This window comes from Saccoglossus kowalevskii, chromosome 14, assembly GCF_978046115.1.
Source record: "Saccoglossus kowalevskii chromosome 14, keSacKowa6.1, whole genome shotgun sequence".
NCBI classification, from domain to species: Eukaryota; Metazoa; Hemichordata; class Enteropneusta; family Harrimaniidae; genus Saccoglossus; species Saccoglossus kowalevskii.
This window is the reverse complement of record NC_140654.1, coordinates 9,398,411-9,425,893: the sequence shown is the minus strand read 5'-3', so window position 1 is coordinate 9,425,893 and position 27,483 is coordinate 9,398,411. Positions and strand designations below refer to the sequence as shown.

The window sequence follows — 27,483 nt, the reverse complement described above, 5'->3', positions numbered from 1 at the left end:
ATGAACTTGGGTATTTATAACAAGTCATATGATATGAACTTGGGTATTTATAACAAGTCATATGATATTAACTTGGGTATTTATAACAAGTCATATGATATTAACTTGGGTGTATTTATAAAAAGTAAGATGACATTTATGCAGATATTTATTACAGACACATGCAAAAGTTGTAGGGTAAACAACAGATTCATTTAAGAACATATTGTGTGAAATTTAAAAAAAATGCAAAGCAAATCTAATACAAAACCAAAATAATATGATAAGAAATACATACATACAATGCTTGACATGTGCTTGCCCCTTTGCATTGTGGGATATTCTCTAACAGGTGTTCAACTGGATGTGTACCCGGTATATAACATATCCAGAAATGTTGTTATTTAGTATATAATGTACTAGCTAGATATAGACATTCAAACAACACTTAGCCTTCATGTACTGGTAGATTATTTTTTGTTCAAACATGTCTATAATTTGTCTGTGATTAGTATGCGTATAGGCCAGGGACCATGTATATTTTTCCAGTATTTACCAGGCTAAAGAAGAGAAGAGTATATGCGAAGATCATGTGTGAGGTGAAGCATCTAGACCTTTGTCTGAATTCAATATGAGGCTGTGGAGATTCATTATTACTGTTATAAATAACAACAATCGGAACTGAACAAATTTAGTTAAATTTTAAGGTTTTGACTTAAAAGTATTTACAATATCATGTGATAATCTAAAGGTATGATGTCATAAACATCTCTAATTCTGATAGTTGTGATTAGTAATTGGGAGCATATGACAGTGTATGATGTGTGGTCCCTGGGGTGCTGGCCATCGAATGGCAATATTACAAAACGTAAACACTGGTGAACTTTATCCTAAATTGCTAGCATGGTTGCATATTTTATCCTTATGCTATCAAATCTATGTACATTTTGAACAAAAGTACTGGTACTGACCCTCCAATTCCTGAGCTCTCAGCCCCAATAAGACCCATGCATAGCATAGTGGCGACAGCTCCATCTACAGCATGGCCACCTTTCTTCAAGATTTCAACACCAACTTGAGAACATTGCTCTACTCCACATGACACTGCTCCATGTGTAGCAACCTAATGAGGAAGAAGATGAAGTAAATGAGTGAGCAATAACTCAATCAATATGGAATGAGTGAGCAATAACCCCATCAATATGGAACAAGTCATTGTCAATGATACGTCCCCGTTCCGTTCATATTTGAGTGACATATACATTCAAAGCAGATCATGACCGAAATGCACCTGCATATGTACAACACATTGTGCTAAATCTGAACAAAATCCATCCATGCATGACTGAGATCCGGTTCTGGAATTGTGAAAATACGTGATTTTGATGCATTTTCGGCCTTAAAATGGCCATCATTCCGCTATTGTTAAGCAGATCATGAAACAAATGCACATATCTATTTGTGACATGATGTACCATGTGTGTGTGAAGTTTGAACTTGATCAATCCAGACACGTCTTGGATACGGATCCAGAACTGAATTCTTTAAAACAAAATGGCCGCCAGTCGGCTATTTCGAACTTGATCCGAAAAAAAAAATGACTTGCATCAAGGTCTTATTATGTTTAATGTATGTACCAAATTTGAATGAAATCCGTCCATGCATAACTGAGATCCGGGTCCGGAATGGTGAAAATGTGCGATTTCAATGCATTTTCGGCCTTAAAGCGGCTCCCATTTGGCTATCGTTAATGAGATCATGAAACAAATGCACATACATATTTGTGACATGATGTACCTTGTGTGTGTGAAGTTTGAACTCGATCAATCCAAGCATGTCTCAGATACGGATCCAGAACTGAATTCTTTAAAACAAAATGGCCGCCAGTCGGCCATTTCGAACCCGATCCAAAAAAAAAAAGACGTGCATCAAGGTCCTATTATGTTTAATGTATGTACCAAATTTGAACAAAATCCGTCCATGCATAACTGAGATCCGGGTCCGGAATGGTGAAAATGTGCGATTTTGATGCAGTCGGCCATTTCGAACCCGATCCAAAAAAAAAATGACGTGCATCAAGGTCCTATTATGTTTAATGTATGTACCAAATTTGAACAAAATCCGTCCATGCATAACTGAGATCCGGGTCCGGAATGGTGAAAATGTGCGATTTTGATGCATTTTCGGCCTTAAAATGGCAGCTATTCGGCTATCGTTAATCGGATCATGAAAAAAATGCATGTGCACATGTCCCATATAATTTGTGATGTATGAGTGAAGTTTGAACTTAATCGGTCCATGCATGTTCGAGATACAGGTGATCACGGACGCATGGACGCACGGATGGACGGACGGACGCACACTGGGCAAAACATAAGACCCCGTTTTCGGACTGCGTCCGAACGGGGACTAATGAGTGAGTAATAATTCAATCATTATGGAATGAGTGAGCATTAACTCCATCAATATGGAATGAGTGAGCAATAACTCCGTCAATATGGAATGAGTAATAACTCAATCAATATGGAATGAGTGAGCATTAACTCCATCAATATGGAATGAGTGAGCAATAACTCCATCAATGTGGAGTGAGTGAGCAATAACTCGGTCACTATGGAATGAGTGAGTAATAACTCAATCAATATGGAATGAGTGAGCAATAACACCATCAATATGGAATGAGTGAGTAATAATTCAATCAATATGGAATGGGTGAGCAATAACTCCATCAATATGGAATGAGTGAGTGTCACAGGGTGCTAGTTGGGTTGAACTAAGGTTTCAAATTGTCCCAAACAAATGACACCCATAACACCCCTGTGAACTGGGTCCTTTAATAATTCGAAACTTAAGACAGTTGTATAATTTATATGCGACATAAACAACAAGTACACGCTACACGAGTAAGGCTTAAACAACGTACTTTATTCCACACACCTAAAAGATGGGCAGGAAATGCCTGACCAGTTACAAGGGGTAGTGGGGTACACGTTGTTTTGTTACACAAAAATATAACACTAGAAATATAATTCAGTAATAATATTGTAATATTTCCACACGGGAAAAGGGTAGGCAAGAAATGCCAAACCCTCTATAAAGGGGTAGTGGATTACGTTATACTATTACGGGGAAATGCCTAAATCGATAATGTAAATAATTGTCTAACATAGAATCTTGCATGCATGCATAAAACTAAGAGACAAACGTACATAACAAACAACGGACGCAAATAATATACTGGCGATCGGACACAGCCCTACCTACATACAGTTTCTTCAAACTAGATGAAAACGGGTCTTTGCGTGATAACGGTGTATTTTCCAGCGAGTCTCTGCTAACGGTGGCGACGACGGTAATTACAAAACGCAGTCAGAAGCACTGTAGTCGTAGAATACACGCTGCACACTCAGTCGAGCACGATACCAATCAATTACAGAGTTTATCTGTCCAATATTCGTAACTTGTAGAAGGAGAGTGGTCCGGGTGGATTCCCTTGCACCGCAGTACACCTCCGTAGCCAGTAACAAATTAGAAGGCACATCCAGTTCAGAACCAAAATCGGGAATGTCATTCACTGGCGAGTTTCCCCACTCGTTAACTGCAGTAGGCCGGAATTGGCCAATAGAATTATCTTTATGATGCACATTCCGTAGATCACAATACATTAATTTGTATGACAATACACAGTGTATTGTTCTAACGTTACTTGCAAACGCGTGATTAGTAGACACGTAAAAAATGGTATACTGCCAGCAACGGCGAACCGACGTCCTCCAGAATAGATCACAAACTCCCATGATGCAATATTATTCAATGGCTTACTGTGGTACCTACAAGATCGGACATCCACATTTGATCACATGAACGTTCAGATCGGGTTCTATCAAAGTCCGCTTCCCTAGTGCTGACTAAAAGAAACATCTTGCCACTCTATATTTAACAATTATCTATCGCCAAAAACAACATTGCCTATCTATCGCAGTAAGACAAACACAAAACGCCACCATCACGACATACAACATAAACATGATTTAATGTTTGACATTCGTGACAGTGAGTAATAACTCCATCAATATGGAACGAATGAGCAATAACTCCATCAATATGGAATGAGTGAGAAATAACTCAATCAATATGGAATGAGTGAGTTATACCTCAATCAATATGGAAAGAGTGAGTTATACCTCAATCAATATGGAAAGAGTGAGCAATAACCCCATCAATATGGAATGTGTGAGTAATAATTCAATCAATATTGAATGAGTGAGCATTAACTCCATCAATATGAATGGATGAGCAATAACTCCATCAATATGGAATGAGTGAGCAATAACTCCATCAATATGGAATGAGTGAGCAATAACTCCATCAATGTGGAGTGAGTGAGCAACAACTCCATCAATATGGAATGAGTGAGCATTAACTCCATCAATATGGAATGAGTGAGCAATAACTCCATCAATGTGGAGTGAGTGAGCAATAACTCTGTCAATATGGAATGAGTGAGTAATAACTAAATCAATATCGAATGAGTGAGCAATAACACCATCAATATGGAATGAGTGAGTAATAATTCAATCAATATGGAATGGGTGAGCAATAACTCCATCAATATGGAATGCATGAGCAATAAGTCCATCAATATGGAATGAGTGAGCAATAACTCCATCAATATGAAATGAAAGAGCAATAACTCCATCAATATGGAATGAGTGAGCAATAACTCCATCAATATGGAATGAGTGAGCAATAACTCCATCAATATGGAATGAGTGAGTAATAACTCCATCAATATGGAATGAATGAGCAATAACTCCATCAATATGGAAGGAGTGAGAAATAACTCAATCAATATGGAATGAGTGAGTTATACCTCAATCAATATGGAAAGAGTGAGCAATAACCCCATCAATATGGAATGTGTGAGTAATAATTCAATCAATATTGAATGAGTGAGCATTAACTCCATCAATATGGAATGGATGAGCAATAACTCCGTCAATATGGAATGAGTGAGTAATAATCAATCAATATGGAATGAGCAATAACCCCAATATGGAATGTGTGAGTAATAATTCAATCAATATTGAATGAGTGAGCATTAACTCCATCAATATGGAATGAGTGAGCAATAACTCCGTCAATATGGAATGAGTGAGTAATAATCAATCAATATGGAATGAGTGAGCAATAACTCCATCAATGTGGAGTGAGTAAGCAACAACTCCATCAATATGAAATGGGTGAGCAATAACTCCATCAATATGGAATGAGTGAGCAATAACTCCATCAATATGAAATGAGTGAGCAATAACTCCATCAATATGGAATGAGTGAGCAATAACTCCATCAATATGGAATGAGTGAGCAATAACTCCATCAATATGGAATGAGTGAGCAATAACTCCATCAATATGGAATGAGTGAGCAATAACTCCATCAATATGAAATGAGTGAGCAATAACTCCATCAATATGGAATGAGTGAGCAATAACTCCATCAATATGGAATGAGTGAGCAATAACTCCATCAATATGGAATGAGTGAGCAATAACTCCATCAATATGGAATGAGTGAGCAATAACTCCATCAATATGAAATGAGTGAGCAATAACTCCATCAATATGGCTGCAATGTTTGTGTGCATTTACATGAAAAGTGAAGCCATTTCATTGAATACATCTGTACTAGTGAATCTCTACTGCAAGAGTGAAACTAATTTAAATGGTTCCATGATATTAACATAAATTTAATATAAAATTACAATTTTACATAAAGTATCTTTTTTAAGTGTAATTTAAGTGTAATGTAAAAATTACCTATTCCCTTACCCTAAATACAAATTTAATTAAATTTTATAGAACTTAATTATTTAATTAAAATATAATAATCATATTTTGAATGATTTCCAGTGTGTTTGAATGTTGGTGACTGTTTGTTTGTTTACTCTAATATGCACATGAATAGAGTTTTGCATCCATTCCAGGAAGTAATTTGGAACACAACTAAATCTGGGCAACATTTCCTACAATTCTGCAACAGAGTTACAACAACCCAAAAAAAGCTTCAATACAAATTTAAAGCGGGGGAGTCATCACCTGCACATGCATCAGATGGCCATAGCGTGTCATTGTTTACAAATAAGCATCTACCCATGAGCTTTTGCGTTTTTAGTGTGTGTTGTAATCGTTGCTTGGGACTCAATTCGCGCGCGTGCACAGGTGATCACCCTCCCGCTTTAATATAATCCCTGATTTGACGCAAACACTATAATAATATTTGTGGGGTTATTAATCGTAATATCCTAAAATCATTGATTATCATTATGTAACAGTAATACTAATCAATTAGACACCACCACATACAAGCCCCTTTATCCTGGTATAAAGTTTTCACATCTGTTTTTAAGCTGATGTAAGTATATTGTAGTATATTGATGTAAACATGTATATTGTAATAGTTAGGGTAGTTTTGAAACCCTCTTTATGTTCTAACATGTTCCTATCTATTTTTCTTTGTTGTCAATGTAACTTGAAAAAACATACGTGAACACGATAATAGGAGGGACATTTCATGCTACCAGCATAAACCTTGGTGCTGATCTAGAATAGCATTTGTACAATTATATGGTAACACAACCTTGGATAACAATACCGTATTTTGGTGATTACAAAAACATCTCAAAACAGAAGTGCTCATACGGTAAAAATTACATTTATTATATGGTGATCATTGTAACATGAGCTATTTTAACCATCGACACACTTCTGTCATTTTCGAAAAAATACATAAAATACTTTCCTAAATAATTCCATTGAATATTATACTTGAAAATGGTCAACCTCAAACCCAGAATAAAAATATTTACATTTCTGCATCAGTTAAAAATCAGTGAATATTTCTAAATACTGTAAAGGGGTTAATTATTCACTGGGTTTTAATTTTGCTTATTTTGCTGACTGTAAAATGTGCTAAATTAAAACTCAGTGAATATGTAAAATTTAGCATAGAACACATTATCTAAATGATAAAACCATGAATTTAAAACACTGAATATGCCTGAAATGCTAAATCAGTAAAATTTAAACCCAGTGAAAATTAGTCATTTTACAGTAGACACTTTTGTTGATGTGTCTTGTGCACTAACAGATTTATTTATGTAAACATTGATGTATAGTTTTTAAAGATTATCCAAAAATTGTATTTGCACTGGACTAAAATATATCTTCTTCATACAAATATGGACTTCTAATCTTGATAAATCTAAGATTGATCTGAACTGAACATTCAGTTTAGATAGGTTTGACTGTATAAAAGACCTCTACAATCTGAACAATTATCTCAATCCCTTTGGTGTTCAGTTTAGACAGGTTTCATTGCAGCACAGACACTGCACAAACTTACCTGATGAGGACCGATGTATATGTTGACTATTAAAGCAGTTGTCACAGAAACAGCAAATACTAAAGACATAATAATAATAATTTTGAGACCGTTATCATTCTTTTGAGGTTTATGTTCTTCAAAGGTGAATGGAGAAGACTCGTTGACATCGTGGCTTTCATCTGATTCTGACCTTTCTCTATTTAATGTGTCTTCACAATCTAAAAGTAAAGTGTCCGCTGAAATATTGAGAAAAATAAAATTTTCAAACCTGTAATTTGCCTGGAATCAATGAATATTTTATAATATTAGTCACATGCTACCGGGTCATCTACAATAGTAAAATACATCACTGGCCAGTGAAGTGCTGCATGCTGGGAATTTCCCCAAATAATAATCTGCTTACATAAGTGGACAATAGAACAATTACGCAAAATATTTTTTTTTCCTTCACTTTTTCGAATATTTTTTTTTTGTGATAGTTTTTTTTATTTCTACACTATGTAATATATTTCCCTAAAAAATAAGCTTGCAGATATTTTGTTTGTTATTTACCCTACAATGCATTTTTTCTCTTTTTTTTCAATTAAGACATCACCCTAAAGTTTCCAATGGTCCACTCCTAAATGGCATTTTTAGCTACTGAATACTATTGATTGATCTGGGCAAGTGTTCTGAGTACTGCAAATGTCCAATTGTGCACTCACACAGATTTGTGCCGAATTTAGATATCTCGTCAATATTTGGCTTGATTTTCAGGCAATTTTTATCAAACATTACACTTGGATAAATAGAAATTAGACTCCCACTTTTAAATTAAATCAAGTTTAAAAGGTCATTAGAATTCAACTTTTGTGAAATGTCTTGAAACTGTACATATTTTATAGATAATGTAATTCGTAAAATTTTTGCTGCTAATAGTTTTTATTATTTAATAGTATATTATATATATTAATAGTATTCTGGAGACAATTTTGTGAAGAATACTGACAATCCATGATGTAGGACAACAGTACAAATTTTTGCTGAATCATTGCTGCTTGCTTGAATTAGGTCAAACTCAAAAAATCATGAAAAAAAGTGATGAAAAAAACCAAATCTCGCAGCAAACATGTACCTTGACAGGGAATTTATATATGAACGTCCTTGTGTATCTATAGCATTGCTTAGACCGCCCGAATAGCGTTGGTTTTCACAACTCCAGGCCAGAGAGAGAGAAAAAACGTGACGTTGTTCCGCGGTATCTTGGATTTAGCGACGGAAGGCTTTTATTTGTTGGTGTTTTTTTCAATAAGATAAAATATATATGTGAAGACCGGGTTTCGACATTTATACATCCACAATATTTAATTTATTGAAAAAAACACCAAAAACAAAAAAACAAAACAAACAAACATGACGAGATTGTATACAAGTCTAACGACAAGACCATTTTTTTTACTAAGAAACCCCACACAGATACGATGAAAGCCAACTCAAAGAATTAATATTCCGGCTTTTGCAATACTTAAATGAATTAAAAAAAAAATAATTGACGTGACAATAAAATTACAGAGGCAAAAAGGGCACCTTACATGCAACGTAGAGTTATTAGTTAATAAATACAAATACATCGTACATGCAAAGTGAATTGGGAAGAATGTGAAATGGGACGAATGTGAATTGGGTCGAATCGACTTGTGGGACGAATGTGAATTGGGACGAATCGACTTGTGGGACGAATGTGTTGGGACGAATGTGAATTGGGACGAATTGACTGTGAATCGTTTTTTGTATCGCCTAGCTTTTCTTACCAGACAAATCGACTTCTTCCAGTGAAACCACGTCCTTCCCGTTTACAGCGATATGTGGCAATTCGCTGTCATTCTCTATGTGTGTTGGTATTGTACCTGACATCCCAGAAACGATATCTGATGTTGGAAATTCGTACAAACGCTAAATAAAGATTACTCGTAGTATTCCTTCTTCGCAGGCTTCGAAGTGCTATCTACCGGAAGCTGTCATCTACAAGTCTACGCCTGCGTACGAAACATTCAAATCACATAAAAAATGTTTACGTAACAAAGTGGTAAACATATACATATTTAAATTATTTACTTTTACCTGCATAATTTTAAGGGTCAGTTTTCTCGAAAGCTGATTCGTTATTGTATAGCTGAGCATGCGCAGATGTGTTACGACCTTTAATTAAAACCGGCGTGTGTTTGTATACAAGTTTAGTGTAGTTTATCGTAAACTTAGAGGTAAATTGCTAAACTTTTTAAAACTTTTCCCGCCAACAATAAGACATAAAATTCAGGAAAAAAATTGTGAAAAAAATTGGTTAAAATCGTGTGAAAACTAGGCACTATTTTGTGCCGAGAACATGGCGGACTCCATAAGGGACCGTGAACACCTCCTGCCTAGCGGAGTAAAGCGGAAAAAAGCTAAAACGCAGCTCGTCAACATGTCAGCTATGCCCGGTAAGTACTGCGCCTCAACGTCCTTAAAAACGCCAAATATTACCAATAGTTTTTTTTTTAAACTTATTTTTTTTATTTACATGTTACTATATTACCGATTTTACCCAGAAATATTTGTAATTTCTGCGATATTTTTCTGTCAATGTGGCTTTTAGTCTTTAGGTAAAACGTGATCGATAACAATGGCTAACTGACGGCGCCTAGCCTGGCTGCCTTCCCTGGGAATATCTCCTCTAAGCCCGCTACATCTGTCGAAATTTTGCGGTCAATTTCTCGCACCGTAACACCCCGATTCCCCACTATTTTGAAATATTCGCGTCGACAACGTGTTCCGGCTATAAAAAAGGAACAAAATGTATCCAATTTAATTGAAAATTAAAGGAAAAATCTGGCGAAAATTGGCAACAACGTAACAAGCTTATCGCGAACGCGCGTTTGAATTTTTGCAGGGCTGCTGAGGTGGGTGGGTGTTAGTGCATGTATGCATCGTGGCATCATCGTTGCAAGAACAACAGCCTTGCAGACCGTGCCGGCGGAGCGTTACATACTCGGTGATTCACACCGGAACGTTTTCCTCTCAAGCCTGCGCAACCCAGACAGTGCTCGAGGTAGTCTGGCTAGCTTTTGACGCGACCGTGGATAATTTTAAATTCGATGTCACCTTTTTTCTTTTCTTTTTTTTAATGATTTTCTGTGTTCTGTTTTACATGATTGTTGTCGTACAGTGTTTTTTCGTATTTGATTTAATCGCTTGCTCCGAAGATGTCGGAAATATTGCTCGGTGTAGTGTGTGTAGTCTGTTGTGCAGTGTCTCTATTTCGGACTGTTTTCCCCAGCAAGCATTTTCAACCCGTTTTACGCAGAAAACTCGATACGTCTGTGGTCTGCATTTTTGAAACAAAACAAAATTTTGAAAATTTAAATTTGTATTTTGGGACATAATTTTAATAAATTTAGTTTTATAAAAAAAAAAAATATTTTTCTAATTTCTTCAGAATAAAAATAATAGGTTCTTAAGATTTCATAATTGTGAAAGGTGTTTTTACTAGTTTCAAGTTTCGTAATTTTAACAACTTTTTTTTGGTCATAAACTTGTAATTAAAAACAGCTTAAATTTGCTATGGTCTTGCTTCCGAACTTTTCTGTAATAATGTTTTGACTTTGGTTCAAAACATAGCAGGGAAACCTTCCAGTGCTGTTTACCCCTTAATTTGGCTGCCATGTTTTCAAAAATGCAGGTTCTAAGTGTAGCACATTTGCTGTTTTGCATGCATTTTTTTTTTATAAGTTCTGTGTTAATTTTTCAAATATTGACTAAATATCCAATTGGCTATAGGTTTTATACAAAATTTAATGAAAAATTTGAATAATTTCTTGGGTTTAACTTTATTTGCTCAAACTTGCCTTGTAGTCTGCAGGGGAAACTTGAAAATGGCTGCATCAAACAAATAAAACATGCTCAGTGGTATGAAGGTCTAAATATGTTGATTTTACATGTATGGAGGTGTTTTTTGCAGATTGATAAACAGATATTGTTTGGACCCTGCACAGATGATAAACTTTATCCCAAATATTTTCCCGCCAAAAAGTGTAAAAGTTTTTTATTTTGTCGAATTTGAACATTAATTTTAAACCAAACTGATACATTTTGCTGTTTTATATAGATTTTGATTAAGATTTAGAATTTTGATCAAAATTTTTTTTTTTTTTCAAAACCATCAGAATTTGAACACAATACAGTTGGAACACTTTCAAAAAAAGCTGGCATTTGATTTTTTATGAAGTTATGAAAATTGTTCAAAATAAAACAATTTCCCCCAAAATTATGATACAAGATCCCTGTTGGAATAATTAAATACAATCAGAAATTTGAAAGTGAAAGCTGCTTATGAGCTAGGAAAATACAAGAAATTATGACGCAGCGTCAGGTAGTTTTTTCCCCACCAGGCTTGAATTCACAAATTTGCTCATTCATAACATGCCCTAAGGACAATGGTAGTGAACTTTAGATTGACTACTTGGTATTGTAAAATACTTTTTAGCTAGAATTAATTATCGCTGAAAAGAATTTTTGGGTGTTGTGTATGAAATTTATTTTCATTAATTTTCGACAAATTGAATGTAAAATATAGTAAAAAAGGTATATTCGCTGGATTTTATTTTCACTGAATCATTCCTTCAGCGAAATTTAATTCCAAGCGAAAATAAAGTATTTAACAGTAATTCAACAACATGACACCTTGTGTGTAAATTTTGTGATCTTCATTTTCATTGTGTATCAGTACATTTATATCATGAGTGAAAGATTTAAGTACATCAAAATCTGTATTAGTAGTCACGGCTTCTATTAAAATGGTAAAATGCAACAGAGGATGGGGCTTCTGTTAGAGCATCTACATGTACACATATGAGAAATGGTGAATTTTTGGTTCTCAATTGTTCAAAAAGAATGGGTGCAACTTTTATTAGGGATGTGGCCTCTAATACAAATACAGGTACATGTTTCGGTAAAGTAGTCACTAGTACCCATGTGGTATTTTGCAATACGTCTGATTATTTTCCTATTTCTCTTGATATAGATGATTTCCTTACTGTGTTACGCAAAATGCAATGTGAAAAGATGCATTTCAAAACCTTTTTTATTGGACTTGCGAATTAATCAAAGGATACATTGATTTAATAATTAGCTTTTGAAAATGAACTGGTCCTTTGATCCTCTCTCGTCCATTCAGCTGCTGTTACCATCTAACCAAATGTGGGGCAATGTTGTAATGAATGGATTTTCTGGAATTTTATTAAGGCCAGATTTTTATTATCCCTTGTTTTGCGAACCCGCCGAATGAACAGGAGCCGAAAATGAAATAAAAATAAAATTATATTTCAGCGTAATTTCTCGCGCCCACCAACTTGTAAGTGCAAAAAATTGCTAAAAAAAACTTATTTTTATCTTCTTTTTTTTTTCGCCCGCCGCATAACAAACGCAAGTTGCATTTTCGTGGGAGTATCATGATCAAATTACCAAAGTCTCGCGCAGATGAGAAACAAGGTTATACATGGAATAAAAATTTATTTCATTTTTTCACTCCGATCAATGATCTCACTAACAATTTTTTGAGAATCACACAAATCTAATGGGAAAAAAAGATATAATTTTATTTTTTTTCCGCCCTCCTCAAAAAAAAGTCTGGCCGAATGTTGCTTGTATAACTGTTTACAAGATGAGGATTTTTTTGCAATAAAAAACTAAAGTAATTGGTAAGACTTGAATTTAAAAAAAAAACTTAACCTCAAGTACTGAAATTTTTTTACTGGCATATTTCACACATACATGTAAATTGTCTCTGGAAATGAATTGGATTTGCTTCATCTGCTATTGCCATGGTAACCTCTTGCCTTGTACGTTTTATGGTCTAATAGTTAAGAAAAAAAGGAACAGTCTGGACAATGAAAGTAGTGAAGAAGAAGCCTATCTATCCGCCCACTCCCAACTTGTTAGTCCAAACGATTCAATGCATCATGTAGTAAAAAGTAAATACTTGATTTACAGTTAAATATATGTTTATTAAAATATTTGTGTAAATAATTCAGTACTAACCATGTTGAAGGAAGTTAAACTATTTCCAAATTCTCACTGAATCATGATGCATTGTTTACAGTAGCATCTTTTTGCATTTTATGCGTCACATGGGACCCCATATTAAACGTGTCTGCTTCACTACAAATGTATGTGTGTACATGCATAAATGGAATTGGTATTAACTACTTAAATCACCTACTACTGTATTTCTTCTAAGCAAGCGCACATAACCAAAAATTGCAAATACACCATTATTCTAAAACCTGAAACTCTTTGCGATACCTGGTCCTTGATGCAAGAAAACTTCAATTAAAATATACCTACATTGTAGTATTCAATAACTAGTAAATGCACCAATCAGTATCAGGTAATTCCCCGTTTACTGTGAGATTTTACAAAATGTATGAAAGACGCAGATCGAATGTCTGCTATGAAAATTTTGTTGAACTTTCACATTTGTTGAATCCCACACATTGTGCATAATGCCAGATTTTGCAGTGAAGGGATCCATCACATGGGAGCCATTCAATTTATTTATGAAAAGTTTAGTGCCCTTCTTCTCAAACACAATCTGATTGGTCATTTACTCATGAATATGCAAATCATGGCCCCAAACTACAAACCTTCTAACTCGCATGTCAAGAGTGGAGTGAAAATAATACTATGCCAGTTGAGAATGATTCATACTAGCTCTTTAAAACAACTAATTTTGACCAGACACGCGAGTCATTTACTTGTGTTCATGCGCTACTAATAGAACAAATACAGTAAACCATTTAGCCCGCCCATTCAAATACATGCTACTTATAAGTGAAAAATTTATTCCATTTTGTTCTGTGAAAAAAGTTTCATTCATGTTATTGCAACTTGCATAGTATATATCATGTATTTTTAATCACATAATTATAATTAAAAAAATATGGTTTACAGTTTGTTAAAATTTTGTTTCATGTTTAAGTAATTCATCTTAAAGTTTGTTTGTTAAATAATCTTAAATTGAATTATATCAACAAATAAGTTATACATCTTTAATCAATGTCCACATTACGCCAATCTGATTCAAATCTGATGTAGTGTACGGGCTTTAATTATTTTGGCCATAAACTTATTTTTTATTATATTTGTTATTAATGCCTTTTTATTTTATTATTTTACTTTGATTTTGTGATTTTTTTTAATTCCGCCCTACCTACATCTGATCCGACGCCTATGTAAGTCCCGTTCAAATCTCGCGTAAGTAACAGCCAATCACAGCCCCCCTTTTATACAGGCTGTCAGTTGCTTACTTTTCAGTGTATACGGGCAAGCTTTCTGTACATTATATTTTGCCCACTTGAATAAACCATTAATAGAAAATTGCTAGTACATTTTTATTTACAGAAGAAATTTTACAATTTTTGTCATTACATTGAATATTTTTTTCACTTCCAACAAATGTGTACACTTCCAGATACATCTTCGCCAGCCAAGGTTCGTTCATTCAGTCATCGCTTCAATTTTACATCAAACACTGAGCATAATTATCTAGAATGGAAGCAAAAAAATGAGTAAATCGTAATGATTAGAACACTGTTAACAGCTATAGTAAACAATGCAAACTGATTTTAAATTGTATAACGGTCACCGGCCCACGGAATCGACGCAGAAAATTGGAGCAAAAAATATTTCTTGATCAATTGCGATGTGTTCCAAATAACAAATATTTTATTCCAGTCCAAATCAGCTCAATTACTTTAATAAAGAGTTATTGTATAATGTACAAAATGTTGATACAATTTGATGAATATTTACAGCTACGGCTTCAATACCGTAGACGATTTTGGCCCGATCGTCAACAAAACATCACCCGTCTCCAGGGCAAGCGACTGGAAAAAGACACCGGTGTTCTGTCGAACCGGTGGAAACAAAATCGTCACTCCCAGAATAACTACGCAAAATAACGATCTAAACTCGAACCATTCGAGCCACAATATTAACATAAAAATGACTTTCGTTGAATTTGACAATGATAAACTTACCGAAAAGCCGTGTTATTCTCTATAATCCGCCATTTTATTTGAGTCTGTTTGCTACCTGACTCTGCCCGGTGACGTCATCATGTGCGCTATAGAAGGAGGTCTGTGATTCGTTGACTAAAATCGCCGATAGTGGGTCTCGTTGAAATCTCGTTACATAGGCATCGGTTCAGATGTATGTAGGGCGGAATTAAAAAAAACACAAAATCAAAATCAAAGTAAAATGATAATAAAATAAAAAGGCATTAATAACAAAAGTAATAAAAAATAAAATTAAAATAAGTTTATGGCAAAAATAATTAAAGCCCGTACACTACATCAGATTTTAATCAGATTGACATTACGCATCATTTTGCACAATCTAACACCTCCAAGTTTTTGAAAGTAAAATGCACAATAAAACTTGGTAAGACACAAGAAATGCAATGAAATGCAATGTGAACATGGCTCTTTTTAATGCCAAGTTTTGTTGCCAAATTCAACCTGCATAATTGTTTTTAAAACTAAGATGCTGATTTGTTACAAAAATGATCATTTTAGAAACCACTCCCACTTTTGCGAGACCTCGTCCAAATTGTAACTTGGTGTTCAATTTAACAGTTAACAGAACTTAGAGTTATGGGTAACATACATTTTTGTTTAACATCTACATTTAGTTACTATAACTTTACGCAACAGTCAACCGAACATAGAGTTACAGGCAACATTAACTGATTTTCAAGTTATGGGAAAACATAAGTTTCTTTAAAACCTGTATCCTTTTTTAGAAAAGGCTTAGGCAAACAAGTTGAGTTAGGTTGAAATCTGGCCATAATTTTCAAATATTTGTTTTTAGTCGTAGTTTCACATATTGAGTGCTATTGAAGACTTGATTGCTGATTTGCATACGAGTAATTTGTCTTGAGGATGAAACCTTGAAACCACGACTTTTAGAACACTTTCCTGCTTGCTTGCATTTGTCCATGCATGCATGAATGTACACACCAGTTTCATAGAAGTACCTAGAACATTCACTTTCAAATGCTATACATTAATCATGTCAGATATATGCACATGTATTCAATTTAAGATCTTTCATAATTATTCGTAATTAAAAGTGAAGGAACCCAAATGTTCAATATCTTCAAATTCAATTATCTAAAAGTTGTGCAGCATTTCTGTGAATATGTGATTTTCGATAACTGCCAAAACTTGCAAAATGTATGAAAGGTGTATATCGAATGCCTGCTTCAAAGATAAAATGATTTGATTTTGAATTGAATTATTTTTAATCCAATTTCAAAATGCTGATTATTCGGAGAGGAATATGGCGTTAAAATGCCCTTACTTCTTCAAATTTAGCCATTATCAAATTAAGCATGGAAATGCGCAATAATTACCATCGCGTTTGTTAATCCCATGTAAAGTTTTGACGCCACTACTGCTCATAGCTTTGTTCTGTTTTTATGTTAGATTTCGCTCATGACATGGGATCTGACAGTAAACAGAAAAAAAAATATTGCTTTATACATAAATGTATTCACAACAATTGTATTTTATTGCTATGTGTAATGTACAATTTTTGGGTAAAATTAATACTAACAGATATATTTTTCTGCATAAAAATTAATACTAAGAAATGCATTTTTCTCCATGTATTTAACTTCGGTTGTGTAGATGTATATCTAACATTTAATGGTGATACTAATCTACTACATGTGATCGAGCTGACTGAGGTTTCCAACAAAAACATTCTATATCAATGACAGTTTTTTTGTTTTTGTTCCAGCCACTAATTCAACTGGAGGAACTGGCCGTGCATCTAAAGGTAAGTAGCCCAAACAATATGTGGCTTTCAGAGATCATGAATAAGTACCAGGATGTGTGACCTTTAGGGGAGGCATAAACAAGTACCAGGATGTGTGACCTTTAGGGGGCCATAAACAAGTACCAGGATGAGTGACCTTTAGGGGGCCATAAACAAGTACCGGGATATGTTACCTTTAGTGGGGGGGGGGGGGGGCATAAACAAGTACCAGGGTGTGTGACCTTTACGGGGGGCATAAACAAGTACCAGGATGTGTGACCTTTAGGGGGCCATAAGCAAGTACCAGGATGTGTGACCTTTAGGGGGCCATGAACAAGTACCAGGATGTGTGACCTTTAGGGGGCCATAAACAAGTACCAGGATGTGTGACCTTTAGGGGCCATAAACAAGTACCAGGATGTGTGACCTTTAGGGGGCCATGAACAAGTACCAGGATGTGTGACCTTTAGGGGGGCATAAACAAGTACCAGGATATGTTACCTTTAGTGGGGGGGGGGGGCATAAACAAGTACCAGGATATGTTACCTTTAGTGGGGGGGGGGGGGGCATAAACAAGTACCGGGGTGTGTGACCTTTAGGGGGCATAAACAAGTACCAGGGTGTGTGACCTTTAGGGGGGCATAAACAAGTACCAGGATGTGGGACCTTTAGGGGGCCATAAACAAGTACCGGGATATGTTATCTTTGGTGGGGGGCATAAACAAGTACCAGGGTGTGTGACCTTTAGGGGGGGGCATAAACAAGTACCAGGGTGTGTGACCTTTAGGGGGCCATAAACAAGTACCAGGATGTGTGACCTTTAGGGGGCCATAAACAAGTACCAGGATGTGTGACCTTTAGGGGGCCATGAACAAGTACCAGGATGTGTGACCTTTAGGGGGCCATGAACAAGTACCAGGATGTGGGACCTTTAGGGGGGCCATGAACAAGTACCAGGATGTGTGACCTTTAGGGGGAGCATAAACAAGTACCAGGATGTGTGACCTTTAGGGGGGCATAAACAAGTACCAGGATATGTTACCTTTAGTGGGGGGGGGGGGCATAAACAAGTACCAGGATATGTTACCTTTAATGGGGGGGCATAAACAAGTACCAGGGTGTGTGACCTTTAGGGGGGCATAAACAAGTACCAGGGTGTGTGACCTTTAGGGGGGCATAAACAAGTACCAGGATGTGGGACTTTTAGGGGGCCATAAACAAGTAGCGGGATATGTTATCTTTGGTGGGGGGCATAAACAAGTACCAGGGTGTGTGACCTTTAGGGGGGGGCATAAACAAGTACCAGGATGTGTGACCTTTAGGGGGCCATAAACAAGTACCAGGATGTGTGACCTTTAGGGGGCCATAAACAAGTACCAGGATGTGTGACCTTTAGGGGGCCATAAACAAGTACCAGGATGTGTGACCTTTAGGGGGAGGCCATAAACAAGTACCAGGATGTTTGAACTTGAGGGATCACAAATATGTACATATTTTTATTATGTTGGTTTATACTTTCTAAACTTATTTCTTTTTAATTTTGACAAACAGGAAGGAAAAGAAAAGTTGATGTGGTTGAAAACAATGGAACAACTGAAGGAGTATCACCAGGAAAAAAACCCAAGTCTGTTGCTAAACCAGGTATTTTATCTCATCAATTGCCATGAAAAAAGTTCAGTTTTGATCCAACTAGAAAGTGCAGGTTTCAAGATGAGGTAAAATTTGACTGAAATAAGACTTAAAGACAATTAACTGGTGATGATAGTAATTTGCTTTCTAAGATAAGTTTATAAGTATAAATAAAAAAAAAAAGGCAAGTGCAGTGTTGTTGGTATTTAGTTCCGCTATCAACTTTGTCAAGTGGAGCTTATCATACAAGTGATTGTCAGTCGTTGTCCACATCAACTTTTTACTTTTTCGACTTCTGCTTGAAAACTACAAGCCTGATTGCTTTGATACTTGGTGTATATGTACCCTGGGTTGACTTAGATTTGTTCATTTCATGATATTTTCAATTCTCTAATTTAGATGAATAATTTTGTCATTTTGGGTAAAAAAGTCTGATTGATTTGATATTCTACATAAAGGTACTACAGGTGAACCTCTGTCAGATTTGCTCATTTTGTGATATCTTCAATTCTTTAATTGAAATATACATTGCTAACAGCAGAGCTATCTCATCAGAGAGGCTGCTTGTTTTGGGAAATTCTATGCAATTTATTAGTCCCCGTTCGGACAAAGTCCGAAACGGGGACTTATAATTCGGCCTCCGTCCGTTCGTGCGTTTGTCCGGAGTCATATCTCAGAATCCCTTGGATCGATTCCGTTCATTCTTTGCATGTGCCTAGTCCTTTATGGTGGGACATATGCACATGCAGTGGTTTAGCGATTAGATTTAAAATGGCCGACTGGCAGCCATCTTGTTTTTTGAAAATGTTGTATTTTGGACATGCTTTGTCAGTTTTCATTCAAACTTGGTACATAGATTATACATGTTAGGATACATGTCCATGACGATTTATTTCGCAATTGGATCAAAGATGGTCGACTGGCAGGCATCTTGTTTTTTTTTTTTATGCGGCATCTTGGACATGCTCTGTCAGTTTTCATTCAAATTTGGCACATACATGTACTTTATACATGTCAGAATGCATGTCCATGACATTTTGTTTCAAATCTGGTCAAGGATGGTCGATTGACAGCCATCTGACTTTTTGGCCTTACTACTATATTTCCACAGTTTATGTACCATTTTCATTCGTATTTGGCACATACATCATACATATCAGTGTATTTCATAATCAGATCAAAGATGGCCGAGTAACGGCTGTTTTTATTTTGGCCATATTACTACGATACGAAACACTTGTTTTGATGTAAATAAACAATCTGTTGTATACGCTTCTTGAAACTCAAGTTTCAAGGACACGTTCGCGACAACCCCTCCGCTTTAATATGACGAGCACAAAGAGAACTTAACGGGGACTGTGTCATTTTCAATGACTTGGTTTATACAATAGTTACTCTGTTTTAAGAACTTGATGCATTGTCAGATATGTCAATCCTGGGACAAGGACATTAAAGAGTTTTAGTTTTACACATGCAAAAATATGGCTGACTGGCACCCATCTCATGTCTACATGTTACACTTGTTTTCTAATGTGTATCTTTCCATCTGTCAAGAGCCATTTCTTGGACAGGCATTGACTGATTTATTAAACTTAGTGGCAATTCTGAACATAAAATTTGCCAAATTTCTAAAATAAGAATGTTTTTTTTTTCTGCAATATTTGAACCAGTTTACCATATATCTTTTTTTCTGCTGCATTTTTCACAGGAGAGTGGACCACTGATCAACAATTAGACTTAGTGGCCCAAGTAGAACGACAGATTCCAGCAAATGATGTTCTTTCGTTTAAGAGTCGATCCAGCAAAATCGTGTGGGAAAATATATCGTGTGACAATTTCAACTCGGATGAATGCAAGAAAGAATGGACAAAGATGGTGGATGGTGTAAGTATATCGCCCTCTATGATTGTGCTGTCATTTTTTATGTCACTTGCCACTAGAGGGCGTTTGTGCTCAACATTTGAAATCAATGACATAATGAAACCAATTTCTTAATTTTTTAATTTTTCACTACTAGAAATTTTCGGGATTTGATGGCTTTTGTGAAGACAACATTTTTTGAAAGTCATGACACTGTTAAAAGAACCTCTTCACCCCCCCTCTAATCCAAACTCCAAACACCCCGTGTCTCCCAATTTTATATACCCCTCCAAATAACTACTTGTCCTGAAGAGGGACATTTAAAATTGAAATGGGGATGTACAGGGTTAGGATTATGGGCGAGGTGGGCCCTAAGCAATTCGAGCACACCAGAGAAATTTAAAGATTTTCACTGAATTATGAAAATTGGTATTTTGCTATGGAACACTTGTACCCTGCATAATTGTGTTAATTGACTGGATTTTATCCATCACACGCTACATTGTTGCTGCATCTAATGTAAACAGAGGAGTCCATATGTATATAAGTGTACAACACTTTTGACTCTACTGGGTTTCTCTGATTTAAATTTTCTTGTTTTTGCAGCCAGATGTATAATATTTACTTTATATTTTACAGGTCCGAAAGTTCAGAATATTGAAGGAAATATGTATGGATGCTAAAAGTCACATACTTAAGCCACCAGCTAATAAGGTAAATTCAGTCAGTTTTGTTCATAAAAGTATTTTTGACTACTGTGGAATACTTTATTTTCTCTGGAATTAATTTTCCCTGAAAAGGCTTTTTGGGCGTTTCGTATGGAATTTATTTTTCATTGATTTATGATGAGTTTAATGTGAAATATAGGAAAAAAAGTATATTCGCTGGATTTTATTTTCACGGAATCATCCCTTAATTAATTTTTAAAATTAAATTAATTTTTGCTGAAGGAATGATTCAGTGAAAATAAAATCCAGCGAATATACCTTTTTTCCTACATTTCACATTCAACTCTTCAGAAATCAGTGATATAAATTCCATATAAAATGCCAAAAAAATGTTTTCAGCAAAAATTAATTCCATCTAAAATCTATTTTACAGTATTTCAATTTTTCAAGGTATTGAATGGTAATTTCACTATTTTGATATGTTGAGCATATGAAAAAATGAACTTTATTATTTTACATGTAGATGTGTGTTTAATTTAACGGATTTTACTTAATGCTTGTGTAATTAAAACCCAGCACATTTGCACATATGCCCAAAAATAAAAACCAGTAGATAATTGTGCCCAATATAGTATTTGTTTGATTTGACCGACAAATTGCTTTGACTATGTCTGTTACAATAGCTCCTTAAATTGTATTGCTTGACAAACCAATGTTGCTTTGTAATAGGATTGTGCACTGTCTGAACAGTGACCAATATTGTTCAAATTTGGTACAGAGAGACATTTCATGACTTTTACTGAAAACTAGTTTTTCCTCAAAATCAAGAATTGTACATCCCATCAACTAATCTGACTGGTGATTTTATGTAAACTTTGTATTTAAATCATTTATATTGAGTCGCTATTTGATTAAAAATGGTCGACTGGTGGCCCTTTAGTTTTTTTAAGCGCCCCCACCCCAATTTCTTAGATTTTGTTTCCGTACAATGCAAGACATAATGGGTTGCATGATCCTCTGGTATTTCAGGATTTTGATAAAATTTAACTGAATGACACCTGTTTTTCATAAAAAAAAAAGAAACTAAAATCACTGATGCACATCAGTTTTGGTTCAAACTGGTGGCCAGGTCTGTCCATCCATCTGCTAATCTCTACTTGTATCTCAGACATGCCGTGTTTGATCACATTCAAACCCCACACACATTGTATATCGTGGTATACATATGCACATCCATTTGGTTTATAATTCGAGGTGGCCGAATGGCGACCACTCAAATGTTAAAAATTCATCAAAAGCAAAGAATTTCTGGAACCAGATCTTTTCAGTGTAGTATACGTATTTTGTATAAACTTTGTACATACATCAGAAATTATGACAGTATTTTGACAAACACTGTTCCAGAGCCAATCATGTTCAAATTTTGTGCATGTCATACTTGGTATCACATATTAATTTGTTTGATCACATTCAAGATAGCCGACTAGTCGCATTTAATGTTTAAAAAGCATTTCTATCATTCTGGCCCCAGATCATGGTTATACATGGACAGCTATTGTCTCATGTTCTGATTGAAGATGGTCGACTCATTTCAATTTTGTTCACTATTGAACTAAAAGGGACTATGTCATGTCATGGACATGCCTTGTTTTCGTGTGACATCTTTTGGTCATACTTGGCATCACGCATGTGTACATTAATTTGTTTGATGGTCACATTCAAGATACCTGACTAGTTGCATTTTAATGTTTTAAAATGCATAAAAAGCATTTCTATTATTCTGGTCTCAGATCATGGTTATACATGGACAGCTATTGTCTCGTGTTCTGATTGAAGATGGCCAACTCATTTCAGTTTTGTTTACTAGTATTGAACTAATAGGAACTATGTCATGTCATGCCTTGCCTTGCCTAAAACCATCTGTTTTTACTGGCATGTATTGAGCATATTTACTCATTTTTTAAGTTTGCCAATGAATTTACCGAGTTCTATTATTTTACTTATTCATGGGGATTTTACGTATCAGCGGAATTGAAAACGAGTGAAAAATTAATTCCTTTACAAGTACAAGACTAGTGGAATCATTATCACATGATACTTTAGTCACAGTATGTCAGACAGCTATTGTCTCGTGTTCTGATTGAAGATGGCCAACTCATTTCAGTTTTGTTTACTAGTATTGAACTAATAGGAACTATGTCATGTCATGCCTTGCCTTGCCTAAAACTATCTGTTTTTACTGGCATGTATTGAGCATATTTACTCATTTTTTAAGTTTGCCAATGAATTTACCGAGTTCTATTATTTTACTTATTCATGGGGATTTTACGTATCAGCGGGATTGAAAACGAGTGAAAAATTAATTCCTTTACAAGTACAAGACTAGTGGAATCATTATCACATGATACTTTAGTCACAGTATGTCAGACAGCTATTGTCTCGTGTTCTGATTGAAGATGGCCAACTCATTTCAGTTTTGTTTACTAGTATTGAACTAATAGGAACTATGTCATGTCATGCCTTGCCTAAAACCATCTGTTTTTACTGGCATGTATTGAGCATATTTACTCATGTTTTAAGTTTGCCAATGAATTGCCAAGTTCTATTATTTTACTTATTCATGGGGATTTTACGTATCAGCGGGATTGAAAACGAGTGAAAAATTAATTCCTTTACAAGTACAAGACTAGTGGAATCATTATCACGTGATACTTTAGTCACAGTATGTCATAGAAATCTTGTTCATTTTACTCTGTTGTTCATCCCATTATAATAGCTAGTTCAAATATGTATCGCACCGATATTCTTGCTGGTAAAAAAGCTATAATAATTGTTGTAGTTTGTAAGCTAAATTAATCTAGTAGAAATGTGACCATATGTCATTTACGTAAGCACATACTCTAATATTCAGATATGGTATATACAAGCCAGTGGTTGTGTGCTTTATGAATTAACTCAACCACGCCAAAAATAAATAAATATATCACTGGGCACCAGAAACCTGCGAATCGTTTTCTCGCCATGGGGGCGGGGAAGCTTCATATTTCAGACACGCAAGAATATGAAACCCTCTGAATAAGAGCACAGGTTGTTTTTTATGCATAGAAACTGGTAATTTTTTTACTGTTATTTATTTGGTACATGGAATTTATGACGAAATAGGGGCAATAAAATACTAAGTTAGTTTTCAGCAAATAGTATAGTTTATTTAGTGTATATGCACATTACTGCCTGAATTTATGCTGACTGAAAGCGATTTGCTCTGTTTGTAGTGACTGCATTGATTATCTCGCAATGTAAATGAGATTTATACTGTAAATATTCGTGAGTCTCAAAAAAATAGTCATTTGAAAATTCCATTGATTAGGCAGAATGTCACAATAATGCTGTCTTCGGTAATTCCTTCAAGGATTGATGCAAAAAGACTAATAATTTTTAAAATAACTTCCTGAAATATTGCCAAATTATTTTCTGTGACTCGATACTTGAAATTCTGAAAGAAAATACTGAATTTTGAACCTCAGTTGTGTGTTTTGACGAATTTTCAAAATGGCCGCTAGTGTTGGGTGGAGCATTGTCGGGAAATACTTGTCATAGAAACAGGTTTTCAGCCTCATTTTACTTACACTCGTTCATTAATTTAATAGAATTTATTATTGCTCAGCCAAATATCAGAAATTTGTAGGGATTCACTCATTAACTGCATTCATTCATTCCTTCCTTAACATATCTAGCACAACACATCACTGTATTATGAAATGTAAAGTTCAGAGGTCATTCTCAGTGTTAGTTTTCTAACTTGTGCTCAGATTGGCTATCTTCAAGGAGGTAGCGTTAATTCTAAGGAAAAGGTTGGCATTGATTCAAGTGAAAACCTACTTGTACCGGTAAATCATAACTAAAAAACCCGGAATCTTATCATTAAGGGAATGGAATATTATTTCTTCAAAGGTGTATGAACTCTGTATAAAACAGTAACATTTTCATATTGGAAACATTATTTTTTAATTTTAGCAGTTTACATTAATTTTTAACATGACATGTTTTGTGACAACGTCTCGTAATATTTATAGAAGTATCCAGACAAGCCAAAGAAACCACTTACACCATATTTCCGCTTCTACTTGGAGAAACGACAGAAAATATTAGAAGAAAATCCTCATATGTCTGTTGCTGAAATTAGTCAGGTTGTTGCACAGCGATATAAATTACTCTCCGAGAAGAAAAAGGTAAAAATACCCCATTGCCTAAATGTGTGTGTATCTGGGCTTCCGCTTCACTTGGCTGGTCACAAAGGATAAAAGTTTGAAGAGGCACTGTTGACAACTTTGAGTATACTTGAGTTTTATTAAAAATTTAAGGGTATATGATTTATCATAAAATCAAAATCATGATTTAACTGCAAACCTAGCGAACAATCATTCATCTGAAATCGCTATTTCGTATTTCATGGGCATACAAATTTTCCTAATTTTATCAAACTAATACTTTTTTGACGATAAAATGTTTATTTTTTTAAGATGCAATATCAAACAATTATTTAATCATACTTAAAAATTCACAAAGTTGTCTACATTGCCTTTTTGATGTATCCTTCCATTAGTTTGACCACCTGATTTTTGCTAAAATTATAACATGTTTTCCTTCAACAATTGAACCACTTGACAGAAAATGATCAGATGACTTTTCATATTTACTAGAAATAAAAATAGTTACAACACACTTGTAGTCTTTTGTTTCAAAGTTTTCCGCTTTCTCTATTGTTTCTATTGCTGTTAATTCTATAATATTACTACCGTTGACATAAAACCCCCCACTGTAACTCAACCATTCACTGACTAAAACTCGATATAATTCAACCACTCATTCACACTGACTAAACCACTCACTAAAACCCGTTATAACTCGACCACTACATAAAACCCACTATAATTCAACCACACTGACCTAAAACCCCCACTATAACTCAACCATTCACTGACTAAAACTCTATATAATTCAACCACTCATTCACACTGACTAAACCACTCACTAAAACCCGTTATAACTCGACCACTACATAAAACCCACTATAATTCAACCACACTGACCTAAAACCCCCACTATAACTCAACCATTCACTGACTAAAACTCTATATAATTCAACCACTCATTCACACTGACTAAACCACTCACTAAAACCCGTTATAACTCGACCACTACATAAAACCCACTATAATTCAACCACACTGACCTAAAACCCCCACTATAACTCAACCATTCACTGACTAAAACTCAATATAATTCAACCACTCATTCACTGACTAAACCACTCACTAAAACCAGTTATAACTCGACCACTACATAAAACCCCCACTATAACTCAACCATTCACTGACTAAAACTCGATATAATTCAACCACTCATTCACTGACTAAACCACTCAATTAAAACCCACTATAATTCAACCACACTGACTTTAATATAAAACCCACTATAATTCAACCACTCACTGACTAAAATCCACTATTACTCAACCACTGACTGAAACCCACTATAGCTCAACCACTTAGTCAATAAAGCCCACTATAACTCAACCACTTAGTCAATAAAGCCTACTATAACTCAATCACCTACTGAGTAAAACTCGTGAATTTAACCACTCACTGACCTAAAACCCATTATAATTCATCCACTCAGACTTTTAATTATTTGTTCAAATTAATGGAGGAATAAGGGAAGTTTTGAGTTCTTTTGTTGCAAGGCTACTTAGTGCACACCAATGTTGATTCTGTTATGGGTTGTGTTGTTGATAGCACTGGTTTGTTGCCCTTTTTCTAAAGTTTAATAGATTTTTTGTAGATTTTTCCTAATAGGTTCACAGTGATCCATGTTCTACTGTGTCAATGTGTACATGTCTCATATTTTCTAACTTTTTATTTTATTTTTAAAGTCACCACCTCTCGTACTAAATTCGTTTAGCACCATCATTTTTTTCCCTCCACCAATTTTATTTTCTTACCTATAATTTTGGATCAGAGGAATGTACTTTTCTTTTAGCTGCAGGGCTTGATCGAAAAAAAAAAAAATACATGCAAGTTTTATTTTGTGGAGGGTGCCAAAAGTTTACTAAAGCTCGTTAGGT

The 27,483-nt window shown here is 35.1% G+C and overlaps 2 protein-coding genes and 1 long non-coding RNA gene across 5 annotated transcripts in view; 1 reads left to right on the top strand and 2 right to left on the bottom strand.

Moving 5' to 3' along the window:
* The window catches only part of LOC102805021 (glutathione hydrolase 1 proenzyme-like), a 33,462-nt gene extending 24,092 nt beyond the window's left edge, over positions 1–9,370 (bottom strand). The window contains exons 1-3 of the mRNA XM_085507879.1: positions 9,156–9,370; positions 7,384–7,601; positions 951–1,102 (exon numbers count right to left, since the gene is read on the bottom strand). Of these exons, the coding sequence (XP_085364005.1) occupies positions 951–1,102; positions 7,384–7,601; positions 9,156–9,258 (473 nt within the window). The 5' untranslated portion in view covers positions 9,259–9,370. The remainder of the gene's footprint in view (positions 1–950; positions 1,103–7,383; positions 7,602–9,155) is intronic.
* Positions 9,371–9,496: 126 nt separating this feature from the next.
* The window catches only part of LOC100366771 (nucleolar transcription factor 1-like), a 45,356-nt gene continuing 27,369 nt past the window's right edge, over positions 9,497–27,483 (top strand). Inside the window, exons 1-7 of one of the 3 annotated variants that reach the window (XM_078012367.2) lie at positions 9,497–9,824; positions 13,242–13,352; positions 17,185–17,223; positions 18,754–18,843; positions 20,540–20,715; positions 21,331–21,405; positions 25,433–25,588. In XM_078012367.2, coding sequence (XP_077868493.1) covers positions 9,728–9,824; positions 13,242–13,352; positions 17,185–17,223; positions 18,754–18,843; positions 20,540–20,715; positions 21,331–21,405; positions 25,433–25,588 — 744 coding nt within the window. In that variant the 5' untranslated portion in view covers positions 9,497–9,727. The remainder of the gene's footprint in view (positions 9,825–13,241; positions 13,353–17,184; positions 17,224–18,753; positions 18,844–20,539; positions 20,716–21,330; positions 21,406–25,432; positions 25,589–27,483) is intronic. The other 2 variants (XM_002738372.4, XM_078012368.2) reach the window with 2 other exon arrangements.
* On the bottom strand, positions 14,758–15,750 carry LOC146734440 (uncharacterized). Its single transcript, XR_014931506.1, has 2 exons — positions 15,420–15,750; positions 14,758–14,925 (listed from the first exon to the last, which is right to left on the bottom strand). It is a non-coding gene; the product is annotated as an uncharacterized LOC146734440 (long non-coding RNA).